The sequence below is a fragment of the Clarias gariepinus genome, chromosome 19 (genome assembly GCF_024256425.1).
Source record: "Clarias gariepinus isolate MV-2021 ecotype Netherlands chromosome 19, CGAR_prim_01v2, whole genome shotgun sequence".
Taxonomy (NCBI): domain Eukaryota; kingdom Metazoa; phylum Chordata; class Actinopteri; order Siluriformes; family Clariidae; genus Clarias; species Clarias gariepinus.
The window spans coordinates 8,444,942-8,468,021 of record NC_071118.1 but is presented as its reverse complement, the minus strand read 5'-3'; the positions used below and the strand labels follow the sequence as shown (position 1 = coordinate 8,468,021).

General features: G+C 37.5%; 1 protein-coding gene across 1 annotated transcript in view; it reads left to right on the top strand.

Moving 5' to 3' along the window:
- Positions 1-927: 927 nt before the first annotated feature.
- The window catches only part of caln2 (calneuron 2), a 48,870-nt gene continuing 26,717 nt past the window's right edge, over positions 928-23,080 (top strand). Inside the window, exons 1-3 of the mRNA XM_053478655.1 lie at positions 928-1,348; positions 18,154-18,275; positions 21,355-21,498. Coding sequence (XP_053334630.1) covers positions 18,161-18,275; positions 21,355-21,498 — 259 coding nt within the window. The 5' untranslated portion in view covers positions 928-1,348; positions 18,154-18,160. The remainder of the gene's footprint in view (positions 1,349-18,153; positions 18,276-21,354; positions 21,499-23,080) is intronic.

Here is a 23,080-nt window from a genome sequence, read left to right as displayed (position 1 = left end):
TTTAAGTCCACAAGTAGCTGGGGACCCTCCAGATCTAGCCAATGTTTTTTTTTTTTTTTTTATCTGAAGTCCATTTTTCTTTTCTTAACATGGAAAGTGTGACAAGCTGGTAACCACAATATGGATTACTATGCAGAATTGATTTTTATTTCATAATCCAGTCAGAGGTGATGACTGGTTCAGAAGTGACTGGGAAAAAGCTAAGAAGGACACTTTTGTTTCCGCCCATGTTTAGCTCATGCAGGACTTTACGTCTCTGGAAGAAACCGAAGTGTGAATTTTTGTACAAGGTTTTTCTTTTACACATCACGTGTTTGAAAGGTCAATGCTTCATCTATATTAGTTCAAATGTATACTGGACACATTACAAGTCTGTTATTAATTCCTGTAATTTGATAGAATGCTTGTTTGCATGATTTGTTCCATTTATTTAAGTAGAAAAGATTGATAAAATAATAAACATCTTAATAATGAAATAAAATAGATAGATTGGTTTTGTTAGATTTGACTTTTTTTATCCTGGATTGTTGGTATTATTACTCTCTCTCTCTCTCTGTGGGTATGTGTGTCCTGGTCTTTGTTCTGTTTTGTCTTTCTTTTAAGGAATTCTACCCACTGTCCTTGACGTGACCCTTACTTCCATACCTGCTCCATAAATATAATATTTAATAAAAATGAATAATTTTAGAGCTAGGATCTGGGTCAGTAATTAAGTAGTAACTTATTTGGCCCACCTAGAAACATACAATATTGCTCTATTTAACAACTGAATGAGCTAAGACCGTTCCACCCTCTATCAGTTTGGTAGAAAAAAGGGGGGAAACAGGACGGTACTGCGGAGATGGATGAAGGTGCGCGCGCGCACAAGCAAACGCACACGCACGCACGCACAAGCACACATTCACAGACACGCAAAGAGACAAGAGACTTCGCGTTTCCCTGGCGTTTGGCGTCATTCACGTGTAAAACTGGCGCCCGATCTACAGGTTATTGCGCATGTTTCTGGGAAGGTGCTGGCAGGAGGACGGAACACCTGCTGGAGAGAGGTGCTAGTGAAGGTGGTGAAGGGTGAGCGCTTCTCAACACAACATCACCTCTTTCCATCTTGATGCCATGGAGACTGCCGGAGCATCATTCCCCTTCACTGATCTCCCCGCTGTGGAGTCTGCACACACCAGCGCCAAGACGGATCTATGAAACCTGCATGGATTTGACAAATGCTTTCTCCTTCTCTCCTCTGACTTTCCTGTGATGATATGAGACGACGGATCGCGGACATTTCCCCCGCATCCTGGGCATCCCGAACGGACTGAGAACGCATCTGCAACAGGACTCAGCCTTCCCAGAGGTAGGAGGTGTAATTTCACACTAGCAGCCAGGTTGAAGTGCTCGCTCCTCTTGCAGTCACATTGTAATGTTTCTGCTCTTCACCTGTTGTAAATCTTGTGTCGTCTGGCTGAGCGTTTGTTAAACTGAAAATGCCATTGATTGCCATGGGCGAGGCATTTCTCCCACACTGTCCCAGATAGTGCTGTATGGCGGAGTCAATGAAGGTGGACATGCTGCTCAATTACTGGATTTCTCTCCATGATCACGCCTGTTGACTCCTCGTAAGCTTCACATTTGATCCATTTTGGTCAGTTTTACGCAAAATGTGTTTCTGTGAATTATAGTGAGTAGGATCCTATATGATCCTATATGAGTCATCTGTTGACGTGAAATTAACCATTATAACACACTCTGTATGAAACATATCAGCAGGTGTAAGTATATCCCTCAAAAAGAGAAAGAGAGAGAGAGAAAGAGAGATAGAGAGAGATGTCAAGAAGTTGGGTTGTTTAACCGTTTAGTCCACAGGATAGGGTTTTGGTTTGCACGGAGTTTTGACCCCTACAACTGAAGCGAGCAGACTCTGTGTAGACTACTTCAGGGTTGTATCCCAAATCACACACCAGTCTGGTTCGTTTGTCTGATTTAAAGCATGGTCATATTATTTATTTGCGTACAGTTTGCGCAATTTCAGTGTGCGCGCTCTTTGAGACGGTGTCCAGCTCACGTGGGCGCGCAGCAGCCAGGCGCAGGAGTTTTTCTGGTGCCCTCAAGAAAGTAAACTGGGATTCATATCTGGTGTCAGGAAACATCCAGCGTTCCACCGGGAGCATCTCCAGTGAAGTGAGAGAAGGAGCGCAGGCGGATCGGGAGTCCTCAGCGCGGGGAGATTTGGGCTCTGCAGGTGGCCGGTGAGCGCGTGTGCTCTGGGAATAAGTTTAACCCTCAAACTGGCTTATTGGACTAATCAGGCGATTCGTAGGTGACTGAACTGCAGTTTTCTTGCTTCGTTCATATATTTTTTGTATAGATGCTTTTAGAGGAACTGCTTGCATTTTGAATACTTATTATTGCAACTTAATAGCGCCAACTGGTGTAAAAATCCAGGCAATAAAATCAAGAGGTGAAATCTCTCTAGGGCAGGAAATATTTACACAAATAAACATTTAATAAAATAAATGCCAGAGATCTGCTTTCTCTGTGTGTGTGTGTGTGTGTGTGTGTGTGCGCGCGCGCGCACTTGAGCAGTGAATGCAAATTGCTGCCATTTTAATATTTTTATTCTTCTGCTAAGAGCATTTAAATTCTCAAATAGGCTTATAATACAAAGGCTTTTCAAGGAAATATTTTGTAAGAATTTTCACGTTTTTTTTTAAATGTAAAAAAAAACATGTAAATGACAAATGCATTAGAAATATTTGATATTTTATCTCATTTCATTGTTTGTCAGTCATGAACATGGGTTATCTGTTTTGACCTAAAAAACTTAACTATGCTCTAAATGTATCCATTCCAAATAACTTTGATTTAGTTATAAGTTAAAAGAGTCATTTAGGTCATTTGCTTTACAGTGACACCTTGACTTGCACGCCCTAACCTAAGGTGAATGTGTTGAATATGTATGCTCAAGAAGCTTAAGGATGAAGAATTTGACATTCATGACTTGTCTTTTCCCCAGTGTGCACTGACTAACTGTCGTGCACGGAGATCCATTATTGGGTCAGAGTTACATTGAACCATAAAACAACATTTGTGACCTTAGTCTTATAAGATACTGTACAATCTTAAAAAAATGAATGAATGAAAGTTAGGATCAGTCAGTATGGAGTCAGTTATGGTCTGCTGTTTTTTTTCTTTTTATGTTTATGTCTGAGGACTTGTCTATGATGTCTTAAACCTGCTTTTTTAACTGGGCTGTTTTATATTTGTGCACTGTTTAGTAATGCAAGCTGACATAACTGGATATAAAATAAAAAGCGTGTTCACTATCCTGACAGTTAGCCTGACTGGTTGATTTAGGAGGAGATATTATTGTGGGCTATATTGTATAGTGGCAGAACAAATCATTTCTGAAACAAGCATTGATTCTGACTCTGGAGATCTGACTTCTGAGACAAATGCAGTGTCTAGTTATTAGTGTTACAGTTTACTGTTATGATACAGTACACCATAAACACATAAACACCGTCCTGATATCACAAATCCACTCTAAAGTTCTCTAAATAAAAATAGCCTTTCCATTTGGGTTATTTATATGATACATAACTTAAATGCTTTAAACTGCAGATTTAGTGCATACTGTAAAAGTCGATTCTATGAAATAAAATTTGTCATGTACAGGTTGGGCTTTTATTCTAGACATTGCCATCCTTCTTGCAAGTTTTAAATCATTGCAAATCTTGCAAATCAACAGCCCCTGTAGCAATGGTTTGCCAGATTTAAGTGGAACCTTTAGTCTTTGGCAGGCCTGTCACTGTCTACACTTTATTTATATGGCACTTTCCATACATAAAAGGCAGCTCAAAATGCTACGTAAAAACAACATTTATAGAAATAGAAGAGCTTTGAAAATAAATAAGCTGCTTGAAAGAAAAGAGAAATTTGTGGTTGTGCTGCAGCGAGTAGTATGGCTGCTTCATGTCTTTATGGCCTGGTTTGATCCTGAGCTCAGGGGTTATGTCTCTGTGGAGTTTTTTCATGTTTCCTCTGGGTTCATCAGCTTCCTTCCCCCTCACATAAACATGCCATTATCTGCATTAAGTACTGCCTTGCCTTGGGATATACTGGCTTCCCATCAAATGTGTATTCCACCTCATGTATAGTGTTCCCACAATAGAAAACATTGAGAGAGGTCATATAATTTTTCAATTCCTACATTATAATTGTAAGCTACCCACAATGCTGGTCAGCTACCTGCTGATAGTATCACCAGTGGTAATTAATGCTTGCTTTACCTTTATTTAAAGACTGATGCAGTACTTTAGTTCTTGAATCTGTCCAGGTTTTTTCACCTCCTCTGTATGTTCTGCCTGAACATGTTATCAGCTAATCATCACAAATCTCTTACATAACTCAACACAGCTGTGTAGTATATCAGCATTGCATCCTGAAAATACAATGTTTGATGTTTCCACTACTTATACATTGGACACCACTGGAAAATGCTACTAGCATGCTAGAAAAGTAGCTTTTTTATTTTTTAGACTTAAAAAAAAAACTAACTGCGAACTTGCTTAAAAATGAAAAAAAAAAAATACAGCACATTAGCACTTAGAGTTACTAAGCATATCAGTATATAGGAACCTCTTGTAGTCCAACTGGGGACTGCAGTGGTGACCATATATTCCCATTTTGTAAAAACCATGTCAGTCAACATTCACACAAAATGGTCAATTTGGGAACTCCAATTAGCCTAATCTGCATGTCTTTTGTCTATGGAAGGAAACCAGCGAATCCTGACGAAACACACCAAGCACAGGGAGAAAATGCAAACTCCATGGACATAGACCTGACACAGGACCTGGAGGCAAAATGCGACAGTGATAACCACTAGGCCAACGTGCTGCCACACACCACATTAAACTAGCGTTGGTACGTGTTAAAGCTTAAAAAAAGATGATCAGCTTTAATGTAATCGATGAGATTATTATTTCAGCTTGAAACCCACATACTTGTTGGCTGTCTTTCTGTACAGGAGAACTCTCTGCCTAACTTTTTAATACAAAGAAATGAAACTTTGTAAGATTAAATACCTTATGTCTTGTTTATGCTAAGTTTTACTGCTTTCATCATCAACCAAATACACTCTCCGCTCAGGAAAGGTTTTTTCATAAAATGACACTGTGGTACAGTCGACCACTTCAGCCTTGTTTTTTTTAGCAGTAAAAAATATTAACTAAATATCTATTGGTGCAGGGGTTTGTTTACATAGATCAAGTAACATATTAGTATCTTGTTTTAAAGGAGATTATTAAATATGGCACATAACGGTTTCGAAACATATAAGACAAACTGGTTTCAAACTTCCTGCAGGAAGATTAAACATACATTGATCTGTCCATTCATCTTTGAAGGTTCAGTTTTCATTGTCTCCTTGCATTTTTATTGAATAAGCCATGTGTTTTGCTAGGATTTGGGTGCTTTGTTAGGTGCATTAATATAGTTTCTGTGTGTTCCGCATACTCTGTGTATTTACAGTCAACTATCATGTTGATTGGCTGTGTAAAGTGATGTGGACAGCCACACCCACCATGAGGGGAAAAGTTATACATTCTTCCAAATTAAAAAAAAAAACGCTGGATGCTGTATTCTAATCTGGCGCATAACTGCTCATAACATCCCTCTACTCAGTGTTTTGATTTATGGTGCATTCATTGGGCAGGTTTAACTTCAGGCAAAGGACTGGCAAAGTTTTATTAAATTCTGTGCTCCCAGTTTTGCATAATGCTGTGACAAAATCGGCTGCACAGATGTACAGACATTCTGACCAAGTTGTACAGACAAAACCGGTCTTTTATTTATATATACATTATATGTCTTACAGCGGTTTCCTTTAGCACATTCATGTTAGACCTTTGACCAAGAGTACTGAGATGACAACATATCCGAGTTATGCGGGATCCCATGTGGTGCAACAGAAATGCATTTGCCCTGTTGTCAGGTGATCATAAGTATTAAAAAATGTGTTTATTGATATTTAACTCCATTGGTCCCAAATGATGCTCTTCTGTTATGGGTCATCAAAGTGTCATGGGTCTTACAAATTTTGCAAAACCATTTGAGTGAGAAATAATAGTAAGCCTATATGCCTTTGATGGCTGGCTGTGCATACTTAGAGGAAGACTATAGGGTTTGATGCTTTATAATTTCTATGAAACAGCCATTTATTGCTCATGTATTTCAGTCTAGTGCAAATGAAGATCTATATTTATGCGCATGTATCGTGTAGGTGGGTTTGACATACATTGCTGTATTATTATAATAAGTATAGCTGACTGGGCTATGCCACGGTTATAGACACACACATTAGTGGAAATGCTAAAGGCGTTCTGATGAGAGGTGGTCCATGTGCTTCAGAAGCTCTGCTGATATTTCTGACAAACCTATAGCAAATCTATAACAAAACAGAGAGCATCATTGAGTCTCTTGCTCTCGCACTCTCTCCATCTCTCTCTACAGTATCTCTCTTTCACACTGTCTCTTACACACATTCTGTTATTCATTTTCCTTCCACTCAGTCATGTCAATGTTTTCATTACATTTTCATTATTATAATTACTCTTCATGAGTATTCTTTTGTCCTCATGAACTTTTTTTTATTTAATATTCATTGCTGAACCCTTTATAAGCTTGTCACTGTCAGCCTTTTCCCTGACTAAATCGGAATTCAATGTACTTGTCAGCACGGGGATTGCAATTAACCTTGTTGAGGTGCACCCCCTGTTTTCCAGGATCATTATCAGGACAAGCACATGTATGCCTTTTCAGAGCTGATTTAATGACATGCCAGCAGCTGTGGCCGGTGGCTGTGGTGTCTGTGACCCAAATGCCATCGATGGCTCTGTTACTGATCCTGGAGTAGAGCCAAGAGCAGATAACTCCCAATGACTCCCAATAGCACCTACAACTCAGAAGACAATAAGCTTCATTTTTGCACCAGCTTCACTTTTAGTTTCAGCAGCTCTGGCTCACTAAGAGGCAATTTAAGCTTAAGCTAAATCCATCAGTATATTCATATATACAGTATCTAAATAAAGTACACTATATAAAGTAAGTATCCCCCTCACATTCCAGCAACCACTTTATTATATGTTCTCAAGGGACAATACTATAGAAATAAAAAAATTGGATGTACTTTAGAGTAGTCAATGTACAGCTTGTATAGCGGTACAGATTTACTGTCCTCTAACAATAACTGGCAAGAAAAATGAGTACACCCTAAGTGAACACCCAAGTGCCCTAAGTGTCAATATTTTGTGTAAGCACCATGAGTACCACGGCTTTTTATCCCCCTGGGCATGAAATTCACCAGAGCTGCGCATTTTGCTGCTAGGATCCTCTTTCACACCTCCATAATGATAACGCTGAGCTGCTGGATGGTAGACACATGGCGCTCTGCCACCTTCCGCTTAAGGACGCCCCACAGGTACTCAAGGTCTGGAGTCATACTTGGCCACAAAAAACACATGAACATGATAAATAGGACATGTGACTTTGCATGTACAGCTGTTATCACTTAGGGAGTACTCACATTTGTTGCCAGCTATTTTGACAATAGTAGCTGTATGTTGGGTTATATTCAGAGGACAGTAAATCTATACTGTTATACAAGCTGCACATTGACTACTCTAAAATATATCCAAGTTTCATTTCTATATTAATGTTTTTGAGAAGTTATACTAAAATGTTTGCTAAAATTAATTTTTTTTTATACCGCTTCATTTATACCGCTGTTATTTCAGTGGTGCAAATATTAACTGATCCAAGTAAAATATTCAGTTTAGCATTTCTAATAAATCTATTGATTAATTAATCTATTGGTTTGTTTACATTTAACAAGTAGCTTATAGGTAGCTTATTTTGCAGTATATTAAATCTGGCACATAACTGTTCATAACATCGATTTAACTCAACATTTTGATTTCATTTATGGTGTAAGGTTCAGTTTTTATAGTGTACGTTTCATTTTTTTATAAGTAAGCAATGATGACTTGTGCTGTCGTGTCTGTGTATTGAGAATTTGGGTGCTTTGTAGGTGCATTATGGTCGTTTCTGTGTCTCGCGAATTAGCTTTGTTGAGTTGCGCGTGAAGCCACACTCACCTCAAGACAAAAGTGTTGAATGAGTAAAAAAAAAACACTAGATCCTGTGACGCCATCTGGCTGGGCAGACATATAGACAGAAATTTTCTGAAACTGTTTTTGTGTCCTCCAATGTATGAAACTTATACACAGTACATATATACAGTATATATACAGTATAAATATATATACTATATATAGCGAGAGAGAGAGAGAGAGAAAGAGAGACTGTCAGCCGAAAAAAACGTATACACGCTTTAGAAAATAATTTTTTTTAATAAATATTTAATGTATTGCTATACATGGTATATGATTCAACGTTATTTATAATAATAATAATAATAACATATACATCATCAAGTGTGTATATTTTTTTACACACAGTCAGTAAATTCTTATAGTGTGAAATTCTTATAATTCCTATAATGTCTCTATATTCCTTATTTTGTCTCTCGTAGTTGAGGTATACCTGTGATGAAAATTACAGGCCTCTCTCATTTTTTTAAGTAGGAGAACTTGGCTGGTGACTAAATACTTTTTTGCCTCACTGTGTATATATGATACACAGTTTGATGATCTATGCTAGAAATTAAACATGGAGAAAAATAATCAACGAAGAGAGAATGTTACTACTACAATTAGCAGCACCGCAAGGTTAATTATTTTTCCTATAATAGCATGTGATTTGCCAGTTTTTGTATTTATTAAACAACATGTAGTCTGTATACCATTGTAGTTAAATTCTATGCTATTTAATTATACATTTAATAGTTTACCAACAAAAATTGTTTAATTACTAGTCTCCCTCTACTATATGTGTGCATATGTGCATGATTAGCACTGACACCTTACCTCTTCGGAGTTGGGATTCAAATCTCACCTCTGGTCTTGTGTCCACAGAGATGCATGTTCTCTCTATGCTTAGGAGGTTTCCTCTGGGTACTCCAGGTTTCTTGCCACAGTCCACAGACATGCGGTGTAGGTTGATTGACGTTTCCAAATTGCCCGTGGTGTGTGTGCTTGTACTTTGCAGATTGATGAGTAAATTCAAGGTTTACCCCGCTTTGTGTGCCCTAGGATAAGTGCCAGGCCCACTACAACCCTTCTTAAGATAAATGGTATGGAGAATGAATGAATAAATTAATGAATAATGTTAAGAACTTCCAAAGCCTTCTGACATTAAGTTTAACCTGTGTCTGATAACTTCATAGACACTATAAAGTAATCCTAAAACGGTTATAATATTTCTTGTTCAATGTCAACACTGCACTGTCCGTTTTGGAACGGTGAAGGTGATGTCTGTAGTTATAAGCTTGTCAAATTATCATAGCATGAAATTATCCAGGCTGCCCCATCTTGAGTTCAGATGGCACTTTTGCATAACCTTAGGCAGCAGGACAGTCATGGTTCTTGAAGCACAAAAATAGTCATGGATTTAGACTGTGAAATCAGACTGTGTGTGAACTTCTTTTTGATTGTATACTCCAGTAAGAGGAGGAAGGAGGTATATGGAAGAACATTTAACTGGGTGGTATTGCACAGCTTGTATGACATCTTTGGCATTTCCTGGATTCGAGATAATGTGGATGTATTGTATTTATTTTGATGGTATGTTCAGAGTATGATTTATAGTCTTCAGTTTAATTACAGGATTAATAAGGATAGCTCATGGATGGATAAAATAAATGGTCACATGGAATTGTGTTTGTCACTGAAGAAAGTTCGACATTAAGTACTAGAGCTCTTTTTAGATAAATGCATCAATGAGGATGTCTGTAATTACCTGCAGAAAGCAAAAGAAGTGAGAAAAAGTCTTCGGAAAAAATGTCACATTTTTAAGTCACTTGGAAAAACTCACTAGCCAGGTTTATTATAAAACTGCCTGACAGGGCATGACTAATGCAGTTTTAAAGGCATAGTGTGGTCATGCCAAATATTGATTTAACAATTTGAGTTACTGTGTTTTGCTTTACGTAGTGATTTATTTGATATTTTAGACAAGTTTCATTTTTTAGCATCTTTAATCGTCACAGATTTTATTCATATCTGAAGACACACAGACCTTCTCTCTCTATAGCAACCATTAGGCTCTCAATTCATAGAAAAAAAAAAGCTTTCGTTTTTTGTTCATGCTTCACAATATAGTTTTTCTCTTAGGAAACTATCAAAGGTTTCAATACAGAACCTCTCCAGAAAGCCAAGAGAACCCACTTTTCTCTATTCATGCATGTGCAAGTGTAGTTTGTGGCTTATCATAACAAACGGTTCAGTTGAGGTTAGAAATTATTATGCATGGAGCATCATACAATTAATGAAATCAATAAGATGCGTAAATTCAGACTCTGAATTCTCCACCATGCGAGACAGCAACATCCAAATCAATAGGTCACGCAAAGTACAACAGACAAACCATCAGAATTTCTATCCATGTCTGGCATAGTAAAATGTAACTACGTGTGAAATTCAAGCTGTGTTTCACAGTTGTCTCGTGCTGATGGGTTGTCTCTATGTGAAGCGAGTCCAAGTGTGGGTGGACTGTGAAAGCACCTTCTTCACTGAGCTGTTCGAGTCCATTTTTTATTTTCTGGAAGTTCTGTGATAAAACCTAAGCTCAGACCTTGGTCTGAACCTTGACAGTGAGTGGGTCTCTGGTTATTTGTATCATATGAAATAGAAATTTTATGTCTCAAATTCTAACCCTAACCCAAGGAAAATAGGACAGAATGTGCTGATGTTTCTATTGCATTATAACCTTCCTTAATTAGAAAATGCTATAATGTTTTCTCAGTTGGAGTATAGAGTTAATAGAGTATATTAAGATTTTTTTTCATTACTGAACAAAACTGGATTAATCTTGTCATACAAAATGCAAGTCACTTTTGTGCATTCTGAGATGCTTTTCCCCTCACTATGGGTATAAGAGTGGCTATTACTGTTACCATGGAATTTCTGTCATGACCCGATCTGCCCATTTCTCATAAACAAAGCATTTCTTCCACAGAACTCCTACTCTGTGGATACTTATTGTATTTTACATCATTCTGTGTAAACTCTAGACCTTCTTGTCCCAGGAGATTAGCAGTTTCTGAAATATTTAAACCAGCCCATCTGGCAGCAACCACCATACCTTTAGTCAAAGTCACTAGAATCACATTTTTTCATCCAAAGCGTGTGTGTGTGTGTGTGTGTGTGTGTGTGTGTGTGTGTGTAAGAGAAAGAGAGACAGAGAGAAATGCACCAAGAAATTTTAATAATGACCACAGCTGATCACAGTTGAATTCTGATCTACAGTTGAAGTCCAATGGCTTAATCTGCCATTGACAAGGTGATTAGCTTCACCTGATTGAATTTACAAGTCATTTTTAGAAGGGAGTGATCCTTTTCCAAATCAGTGGTTAAACCTTGGATTACAGGTGGTGCTTATTTTCTATACCCTATAAATATTTATATCTTCATGTTAGGCGCAAAGCCTGTATATATCCAGTTAAACCTTAGATCGCAAGCAGAAGGAAGCCATGTATATCAAAGCACTTGTATATCAAAGCAATAAGAATACAGTGGAACCTCGGATCGTGAGTAACGCGGTTTGTGAGTGTTCCGCAAGACAAGCAAAGATTTTTTAGATGTTGAAGATTCAAGATTAATGAAGGTAAAATTTTGACTTGAAAAACAGATAAGTCTTTTTTTACAAGTACCGAGTATCATGTATCATGCATGCGCTTCTTGTTTAGAAGTCGAGCGTCACGTGATCACAACTGAGCCAACGTTTTTTCTCTCTCTTGCGCTGTGGTATTGAGGGAAATCATCTCCCCTGCTGGGTCTTAGTGCACATCTCTCACTGGTATAATTAACATCCGTGCACGTGTGTACTGTTTGCTATAACACTGTGACCACAGGTGTGCGCGTAAAACATCATTTATTTTGTGTTTAAATGTGTGTGTCTGTTTCTTATAACAAACGTGTGTGCACGCATGTAAAGCAAAAGCAAGTCTCATTAGAGAGGTTAAAGATCCATTTTCTTTTTCCCTCTCTTTATCAGTCTGCACTCACACCGTGCCACTTCACACACACACACACCTCCTGTCGCCTTCACGCACACACACCCCCTCCTCCCCTCCTGACACTGCTCTGTCACAATTCTTTTCAAAGGTAAAGTGCAGGTTAATTTGTTTTATTTTTTTACTTTAGAGCAGTGATTCAATTAAATTAAATTTGTCATTGTCGCAAAGCAGCAAAGATTCTGTTAGTTTGCGCTCACGCAAGAGTTATTAGCAAAGGTCCCAGATAAAACAGTCTTTCCGTTAATATGTGTGTGTGTGTGTGTGTGTGTGTGTGTAAAAAACTCAAATAAAAGAGGAAGAACACACACACACACACATACACACACACACACATATAGTAAGGGAAAAGGGAGAGCCAAAAGGAAACACAGACATGAGGGCTCCCTGAGATGAAAAGCGACCCATCACTTTACCGTCAACAAACCTGAGTGATCAGTGAGCGCGGGGAAAACAGCATTCAAACATACTGGTTCACAGTAATATTCTATGTCTGTTAGTCTACCAGATCTGCCCCTTTACCTAGGGCAAATCTATTTACAAAAATGCTTGGTTAAATAAATAGGTTTTTAGCCTAGACTTAAACACTGAGTGTCTGAACATTAATTGGAAGACTATTCCATACCTTTGGGGCTTTGTAAGAAAAAGCTCTGCCCCCTGCTGTAGTTTCCATAATACATGCTACTGACAAGCAGCCTGCATCCTACGATCGAATTAGGCGTGACGGATCATAAGACACAAGCAGTTCACTCAGATACTGTGGTGCCAGACCATTTAATGCTTCACGTCAAGAGTAGTATTTTAAAATCGATGTGAAATTTCACAGCAAAATTTCCTATCCAATGCAGTGTGGATAAGATAGGGTGATGTGCTCGTATCTTCTGGTTCTGTGAGGACTCTCGCTGCTGCATTCTGGACTAACTGAAGCTTGTTTATACACCTAGTTGAACAGCCAGACAGTAAGGCATTACAGTAATCTAACCTATAGGTGATAAAAGCATAAACTAGTTTTCCTGCATCATTTAGTGACAATATATTTATTCTATATATATATTTAAAAGATATATATATTTTATATCTATATCTTTTACCGTCGCACCTTATAGAACTAAAAGGCCATTTATGTTACAGTTTGATCAGTAAGCTTGCTTCTAACTGCTTGTAGTCCTATGACTAGAACTTCTGTCTTATCAGGATTAAACAGAAGGAAGTTAATTAACATTCACTCTCTTATGTCCTGCACACATTGTTCACCTTTGGTAAGCTGTTTTTTCTCATCTGGTTGTGCTGACACCTATAACTGTGTGTCATCAACATAACAATGAAAACTAACACCAGGCTTACGAATTAAGAATGTAAAGAGAAAAATGCAGTGGACCTAAAACTGAACCCTGAGGAACACAAAACTCCACTTTAGAGCATGCAGAATGTTTACCATTTAAATTTAAAAACTGACAACAATTATTCAATTGGGATCTGAGCCACGAGAGGGCCATTCCCTTAATTTTCTACTACCATTTTCTAATCGGTAAAGAAGAATACGATGATCAATAGTGTCAAAAGCTGCACTGAGGTCGAGTAACACAAGTATAGTGACGAAACCCTGATCAGAGGCCAATAGGAGGTCATTTACTACTTTAACAAGTGCTATTACTGTGCTGTGATGAGGCCTAAATCCTGATACCGTTCGTTTATGCCATTCCTATGTACGTATGAAGATAGTTGCTGTGCTACTATCTTTTCCAGGATCTTAAAGGGGAGGTTTGATATTGGCCTGTAATTTGACAGCTGACAAGGGTCAAGGTCAGGTTCCTTAATTAGCGGTTTAATAACTGCTAATTTAAAGGATTTGGGAACATACCCACTGCTGAGTGAAAAGTTAATTATTTTCAACAGGGGTTGTTATTGCTGGTACTATCTCCTTCAGAAAATGTGTCAGTATAGGATCTAATACACAGGTTGACGATTTTAAAGAAGAGATGAGTAAAATTAGTTCACTCTCTTCAAGGGGGGTAAAGTATTCTAGGTTCTGATGTGGTGTAGTTGGTTTATTATCTGTATAACTTAAATTGTCTGGTCTCAAAGCCTGAATTTTTTGCCTAATATTTATGATATTTTTAATTGAAAAAGTTAATGAAATCCTTAGTACTGTATGTTGTTGTGGAGATTTATGCAGTGTTCTTGTTTCGAGTTAATTAAGCTATGGTATTAAATAAAAATCTAAGATTATTTTTGTTATTTTCAATAAGAGTGAATAGATACAATGATCTAGCATCACTGAGAGCTTTTTTATAGTTCAGGATGTTCCATGCTATTTGGAATACTAGCAATTTCATTTGATGCTATTTACGTTTTAATTTCCGAGCGGTCTGTTTTAAAGTGCGTGTGTGGTCATTATACCAGGGAGCGAGTTTCTTATCTCTAATCATCTTCCTTTTAACTGGAGCTACATTATCTAAGGTATAATGAAATGTTGATATTCAGTCGCTTGATCAAGTTCTGTGGAGTCAGATTGCGGTCCAATCAAAGTTGATAACTTTGGGAGATTATTGATAAAGCTCTGTGTGATATTTGATGTGAATGTACGTTTGTTAATGTGCGTACATTATTACTATGACACACTTTAATTGAGACAAGACAGTGATCCGAGATACAGTAGCTTCAGACTGTGAAATTGTGGTTATATTTTTTATACTTAATCCGAAGGAGAATATTAAATCTAAAGTGTGACCTGCTTTATGTCCTACTACACACTGATTTACTCCCACTGAGTCCAGTATGGACATAAATGCTGTTCTCAGGAGGTCTTCTGCATTTTCAAAATGAATATTAAAGTCTCCAGCAATTAACAATTTGTCTACAGAAACGACAAGGTTTGATAGTAAATCTGCAAATTCAAAGTGAAATTTAGAGTACGGCACTAGGGGTCTGTAAATAATTAGTGGGAGCTGACTTCATATTTGTAGCTTTTTATGTCACCATAGAGAACTTCAAATGCATTAACAGATTATCATTGTAAATAACCTCCTCTACCAGTTAGCCGAGGCTGGTGTATGTAGCTGTATCCAGGACTAGCTTCATTTAGAGCTACATACTCGTTCTCTTTAATCCAGGTTTCTGTTAAACATAATATATCAACCTGATCTGTGATCATATACACCTGGTCTATGATGGTTTTATTAACAATAACTGCTTTAGATGCGAGAGATCTAATATTTAACAGTCCTAGCTTCAGATCAGAGGTGCTGGCTGTGTATTCAGTTTTGAATTTTTTTTCTCTATATTAATTAAATTACTAAAACAAACTTCCTGAGTCTTACTACATTTTTGCTTAGATCAGGTAACAGACACAGTCTCAATATAGTGAACCCTGAGTGATGACTCTATGAAGCTAGCAGACAGTTGGTTTAGCCTCTCTGTCTGCTGCCTGCCCCGGGCTCTGGATTGTCACCAATTAACTAGGCCTCTTCTGAGACTGAGAGCTATACTACAGGAATTGAGAGCAGCACCTTCCCGAGTGGGATGGACACCCTAACAGGCCAGCTTTGCACTCATAGGTCTTCCAATTATCTATGAACACATTATTTTCGAAGCACCACCTGGACATTCAGCAGTTCAGCGACCATAACCTGCTGTAAGCTATGTCGCCACGTCGCATTGGGATGGGACTAGAGCATACTACTTCATTGGACATCGCCTTCGCTAATTTAAACACCACTGTAAAGTTACCCTTACTAACCTCTGATTGACGAAGGCGTATATCATTGCTCCAGCATGTAACCTAACCACTGCCGCCCCTAAAGGCCTAGCTAATTTCACGTGCCTCTTTATAGAGTCTCCTATAACCAGAGCTCTTTCAGGTTTCTCAGCGGGTGCATCACTGAGGAGAGTAATGCACCGGCTGGTTGGACACGTGAAGCGCAGAGGAGGTGTGCTCCAGTGGGCTAGCCCTAGCATTAGCTTTGGCTGAACCAGTATGCCGCTGAGTCGTCAATGACAATGCTTTAATAAACAGTGTGTAATAAACAATTTAATAAACATGTGTGCTGTGGGATTTTGGGTAATCGTCTCCCATGCTCAGTCGCAGTGTGCCTGCGTCACTCATAGTTGACTATATGAGTGACGCAGGCACACTGCGACTGAGCATGGGAGACGATTACCCAAAATCCCACAGCATGAGAGGGACCATTGGATCAGTTGTGATAATGTGATGCTCAGCAGACAAAGAGCATATGTACTACAGTACTCGTTTATCAAGTCCTCGCTTGTTTAACAAGTTAAAGTTTTTTTATTTATTTTGCATGTCCTGCAAAACGCCACTAAATACCACTAAATACTGGTACGACATTAGTATTTCTTTCAGGCACTAACATATAAGGGTCTGAGAAGCTCATTCAGGGAAGACAGAAATAATCCCAAGGAGGAATACCCAAGTTTCTCCCTTACTCTGCTACAAAGATCTCTAAATCTTCCCCTGTCAGAAATATAGACTTTTATAGCAGGAGTTTTGCGCCACGCAGTGATAAACTTCCCCATTGTGGCAACTATAAATGTATGTTATTGATTATTTATTTATTATAATTTTACCCAGTGTCTTAGATACTGTAAAAATCTGTGACTGTGTGTATGTGTGTTTGTTGTATCTTTAGTTGCACCTGATTCTAGCAGTCTCTTAGTCTTATGTGAGATGTCCAACCATCAGCCAGGCAGACATGACTGTATTAAGCCCTTCTGTGGATTTGTGCCATGGTGTAAGATGGGTATGAGAGAGAGAGAGAGAGAGAGAGAGAAAGACTGGACCGGAGTCTCTAGAGAATCACGCCTGAGTAAATTCTGGTTCAAAAAGTCACAATGACAGACATCTTGTGGAAAAGACAGAAATAAAAGCACACACAGACATGAAATTTTTAAAATGATGATGACACATGAAATGGTGTGAGACCGGTGTTGACTACTTGACATTGGGATAACATTGAACAAATGCCCTGAATCCAATGTTGCAAAAACTACTTCAATATTTATTACCAGCATTTTTTTCATCACACAAACTGCAATGCATCAGTAAAATTCTCATACTGTGGCTGGTATTTTTCCAACTTACTTTTTGCAACTAAGCCAAATATGTGAGCAAGACTTAAACCCCCGTCTCAACAGTAATGATCAGCTAGAGAACCTGTTGCTCATGCTAGTAAATGCACATATATTAGTTAAATAAAACAGACCACAAAATAATTCCTTCAAGTTTAGGCAATTAGTAGGCAATTGCAAGTCAGGCAGCAACTGAAAGGGGAAGAAAATAGCCATTAGCATGTTAAGTCTGGTTTGTGATATGGATGTGGGCATAATGAAGGTAAAATATTTATTTAATCCTGTTTTAATCCTATATGCAACATATTGGAATGCTTTATTTCTTAAAAAAATTCTTAAAATTCTATCTGAATGAACATGCATACATATGTAAAACTAAAAAATGTTCCATATTTTAGTCATTGCCCAAGCAATATGTAAAACCTTTCTCCAGGTCTACTTTATCTTTGCCCTTAAGACTGTTAAACTGTTCTTGTTCTAACTCTGAATGTGTATGCTTTGGGCTCAAGGGTGAGCTCTTAATCATTTGACTGGTTTGTGGCCAACTAGAGACCTGTGGCCTCCGGTTATAGAGTTCAGGAAGATTAATTGAAAGAATAAGTAGCTTTCACTTTGTTCTGAGTTCCTGGACTTGGGGAGAAACTGTTGCACGTCTACCTGTTCTGAATAGTTTTAAAAAGCCAGAGCAGAAAGCAATGATTTGTAAAACTCTGACAATAAGTGCATTTGCAAATGCATTCTCTCTGTTGTGCTTGGCTCCTCAAAGCTCCAATTTTTTCCGTGCTTTGAAAGGTTTTTAATGTTTAGATGTTGTACTTCTCTGAGGTCTGCATTTTTGCATATATCATCTGTTTCATAAAATTGTGTGTGTGTTTCAGGGTGAAGATGCCTTTTCACCATGTGAGAGCAGGGCTGCTGTACACAGACAACTTCCTGGCCCACTCTCTCTCTGAGATCAGTGAGGAACAGTTAGCCCACATCTCCACCGAAGAGCTTGATGGTGCGTTTGTGTACCTGTCTGTCTGTCTATCTATCTGTCTATCTGCATAGACACCTCTGGCTTTTAGTATTCAGTGCAATACGCAATTTTATATCAACAGTTTAAATGAAATCCGTTTTATTTTATCTTTCTGAGCTACAAATATAAGAGAACACTTAATCTTTTTGAAACTTTTTAAAACTCGTATATAAAAATGTAGGCTTACAGTCAGAGTTCATTCCCCCAAATACTTTTCTGCTGCATGTAAACTGCTAGGCTAAGCTTGTAGCTATAAACTTGCCTTGCTTGTAAGCTGTATTAGCCGTGAGACTCAAGAAAACGCCTGCTTTTGGATTCACCTTTAAAGCATGTTTTCAATATTTCATTTAAACTTTCGAATTGTTTTGTCAACAATTTAATAAAAAAAAGATTGAACTAAAGTATTACTACAAAGATTTTTTTGTAGGGCATCATTATAATACAAAAATTTTACATTTTGGATGTTGTCAGATACATGTCAGTATCATGCTAGCAGTTGTGTGTTTGGGTGATTCTCTCCATTTGATACTGTAGATAGTGCCACTAAAATGCTTTTCTGTCAGTCTTTTTATCTAATGTTAGCTCCATTATGAATATTGTGGCAAATAACCATAAATAATACTTAGACAAACATAAATCTTTATGAGCCTTTGACTTCTAAACCTAAAATATTTAGGCATAAAATTAAACTAAGCTAGCTGTGCTTGTTAGCATTATGTGATGATGGTGACTGAATACTGTTCAAGTCTGGTTGTAATAAATATACCTGTGGATTTTCACTCGTCGAGTCACTCTTTATATCGATAGAGTCAGGCTTTGGAAAAAGAAAAATATTTTTCATTTGCCGATTTTTTTTTTTTTTAATCAGTTGTCAATGTCCCTTGACTAATGTTAGCTAGATTTGGCTAGCTACTATAACCTATAGACTATCATGCTTGATAGTAAGCAAACCACTGGGTGAGTTTTAAAAGCTGCAGAGAATTATTTTTTTTTTTTTTTTTTTTTAAAGAAAATTCTAATGTCATTAAAATAAAGTTACCACAGTCAGAAAATACCACCACATTAAGTGTTAACTTAATCTTCTGTTTTTCCACTTCAGTTCATTAACTGCGTACAACTGCATGCACCTTTCACTGAGTACAAGAGTACAGGAGCATAAGTGATAGCACAGAAGGACTGCGTTCAATAAAGACAGCGCTGGTGAAACATCTAGGAATGTATCACAAGCGCTGTTCAATGGTCTGATGAACTGTCTTATGTTTGCAAGCTTTATCGTTATAAAATGCAGCCCTCTTGTACTCTCATGCCAGGGAGGTAGTCTATCACAGGATTCACGATTGCTGCATTGTTTTGTGGAGGATGGCGACTGTCAGAATAAAACTAGTTGCAAAATAACATTTCAGCTACCATCTAGAGTTCTGAACAAGGAAAGAGTAACATTTTATAGCCCTATAACAAGCTTATTTAAATAATAATATCTTTGTGCAGGCGAAGGTTATTTAACTTTTAAACCTTGCAACCCATAAAAAGACATTCAAGGCTCCTGGATACTGGAGTGTATATTGCGCTTATCTGCAGTTTTCTAAAACTATACAGTATATTTCACTTTACCTCAACCATGTATCGTAATGAGTTCTCATGGACTGATACTGGATGAAAGAGTAAACAACAGTATTTAAAAGTATTTATTTCAAACAACAGCTCCTTTTCAGTACATAGAGACAAATCTCCATTTCATGCAAATCTTTGTTCTGTAGCGTATGATTGTATCACCTGCTTAGGGAGGCTTGTAGAAAGCTGGAGGAGTTGAAGGAGAGATGAGATCGCCTCGTAGGCCACGTTAATGACAAGATTGTGAGATTCCCATGGGCCTCGCCAGGAGCAGGAAGGGCTCTTATAATCACAGCACAGAGCACACGCAGCATCGACACTCCACTCCAATCACGTCATTGGTTGTTTTTAATGGCCTTTAAAAAAGATAATGAGGAGAGGTATGGGAGTTGAGAGGAGAGATGGATGGTGTTCTCATTGTTAGTGAGTGTTTGCCATGAAAATCTGCTTTAAAAAAGGAAGCTGTGAAACAAGCAGCAAAAACAAATTACAGCAGTTGGTATATTTATTTACTGGATTCCAGTTAATCAATTGTTAAAACAGGTTAAATTAAATAATAATTAAGACTCTTTTTTTAAACAAACTTGGTATCTTTCTAGTTCTAGATAAACACATTTGACGACTATATTATATGATAGAATTCACTATTTTAAATACCAGTAGCTAATGAATGCAGCTGTTTTCTTACATAATGCACTAAATTACCTGATATTAGCTAGCTTGTTTTTTAACTTCGCTACTGATTTAACTTAGCTGCTGATCTTAATTATATAATGCATTTTATTAATCCATCGGGAATACCAATAAGGATAATCTGCATGTCTTTGGACTGTGGGAGGAAATCCACTAAGCGCAAGGTGACTCCAAACAATGCATTAGATGGTGAATTTCACTACTGGTTTTAATAAAATTAAAAAAAAATTTAGTTATAGTGAGCTATAGTGACCATTGCTTTTTTAATGGCTCACTTTACCTTAGCTAGCCAACTTTTGCTAGCAAACATAATTAAATAGTTATGTAGCATACACATCAAGTCAAGTCAAGCAGGCTTTTATTGTCATTTTAACCATGTACAGTTCAGTACAGGACCACAGTAATATACATCATAAATTAACAATATACATACAACATAAATTAACATGCTACATGTTTTAAATTCAGAATTAAAGCATTAAATCTTATTACTATGCACACTGCTGTGATATTATATTTAAGGATGATACACAGTTATGGTAGGTTCTATTTCCTATTTGATAAAGAAATAAAACTAAAGGTTTACAGTGATTAAATGCTAAAAAAAAATACTGAAATAAAGTAAAACAAAAAACAACAACAATGGATCACTTAAAGCAAATCTGTTTGTTACTTGTTTGCACGTATGAAGTCCAAAAGCTACATTTACAGTATTAGTTCTGGAGAAAATGTTCTTTACATTTCTCCCTGTTCACAGAGATTCGGGAGGCGTTCCAGGTACTAGACAGGGATGGGAATGGCTTCATCTCAAAACAGGAGCTGGGTGTGGCCATGCGCTCACTGGGCTACATGCCCAGCGAAGTGGAGCTAGCCATCATTATGCAACGCCTGGATATGGATGGTGAGTTTCTCTTTTCTTCTCTCCTAAATCCTCTTTTAGACTCTGTCTGTATTTCAGCCTTTGATACTCTTAAATCTCGCCGTCTGTATTCTATCCTTTGTATCCCACAGTATTCGTTATCAGTAATTATATTGTGAGGAGCGTTATTTCTGTGATAAGACAGTTTCATTTGCGCTGTAAAGTCTGTATTAGTTGGTAGTCTTTAGATGTTTAAGGAACAAGGAATTCTTAAGATGTTTGAAGTAAAAATACACATTAAAAGGGTGGAATGGTGTGACAGGGAAAGTTATGGGTGCCACTCATAGGCATGGGAAGTTGATTGTTTTCCAATATAAGAAGCTTACAGTGCATTTATATTACGGCAATGTGCCAACACAATTTTTTAAATGTACAGTATAAAAGAATGATGATTACTTCTTGAAATCTGTTTACAGTTCCGTGTAATTTTGTGCAATTTCCACCATTCGAGTTATAGTTAGTTTCGACATTTTTTCACTTAAAATTTTCACTCAGTGAAGAAAAAAATCCATGTCTTCCCGTTCCTGAGACACTGAAAGCACAAAATCACCTGTCATGGAGGCTCCTCAGTGTCAGAAAATTGAAAGGCAGCACCTTACTTCTACTTTTACCAAGTGTTACAAAGTGCTGACACTGGAGACTCTATTTCACTGGAGATTGTATATAACAACACATCATTCGCATTTGTTTACTATATTATACTGAGTATCTGCTGTACACGTCCAATCCGATAACATACTGTATTAGATTAAATGCATTATTATAAACCTGGGATTTGCTTTGCAGCTGAACCTAATTTCATAGCTGCTGTTATGGAATATAAATCTACACCTTATGATCAAACAGAATACAGAACTCAACAGCAAGGTGGTACAAATAAATATAGATTCTACCTTTCTGGATCTTACTTCTGCTGTTGGCGAGATCTCTTCTGTAGTGAAAAATAAGATCTGACAGGTAGTGAGTGCATGTCGCTGTAACATGCTGATTGTACCGCACAGACATAATGCAGATTTGTTTAAACATAGTGGGGTTTCACATCAACACCATACAAGATAAACTTTGCACCTAGGATTTATCTTTTTAAAAAAGCAGTTCTTATAGTTCTTCGGGAACTATACACACAATCATTCATAAACACCACATGTTATTGCCACATGTCTGTATGCTCCTGACATCACTCCAGTGCATTTCCACACATTAGGGCCATTAAAGGGACGCCACGGTTTCAGACATGAAGCGTGAAGTCCAATCATGGCTCCAGGACACTGAAAAAACTTTCTGCCTTGATGGTATCCAAGCACTAGTAAAACGTTGCAAAAAGTGCATTAGTGCAGCAGGTGATTATATAGAGAAATAAAGGTAGTTTTTACTCACATCACTGTAAGTAAACCAGTTATGTTATTAGATACTTGGACCAGAAAGCTGATCAATTTCACACAATATGCAGTCTAACTAATGTTTTCCTTTTGACTACAGATCCTTTCTCTGAACTAGGTTTAAACAAAGCAGATTTATGCTTTCACACTCAACATACACAAATCTGAAACAAAGCTTAAGTGTA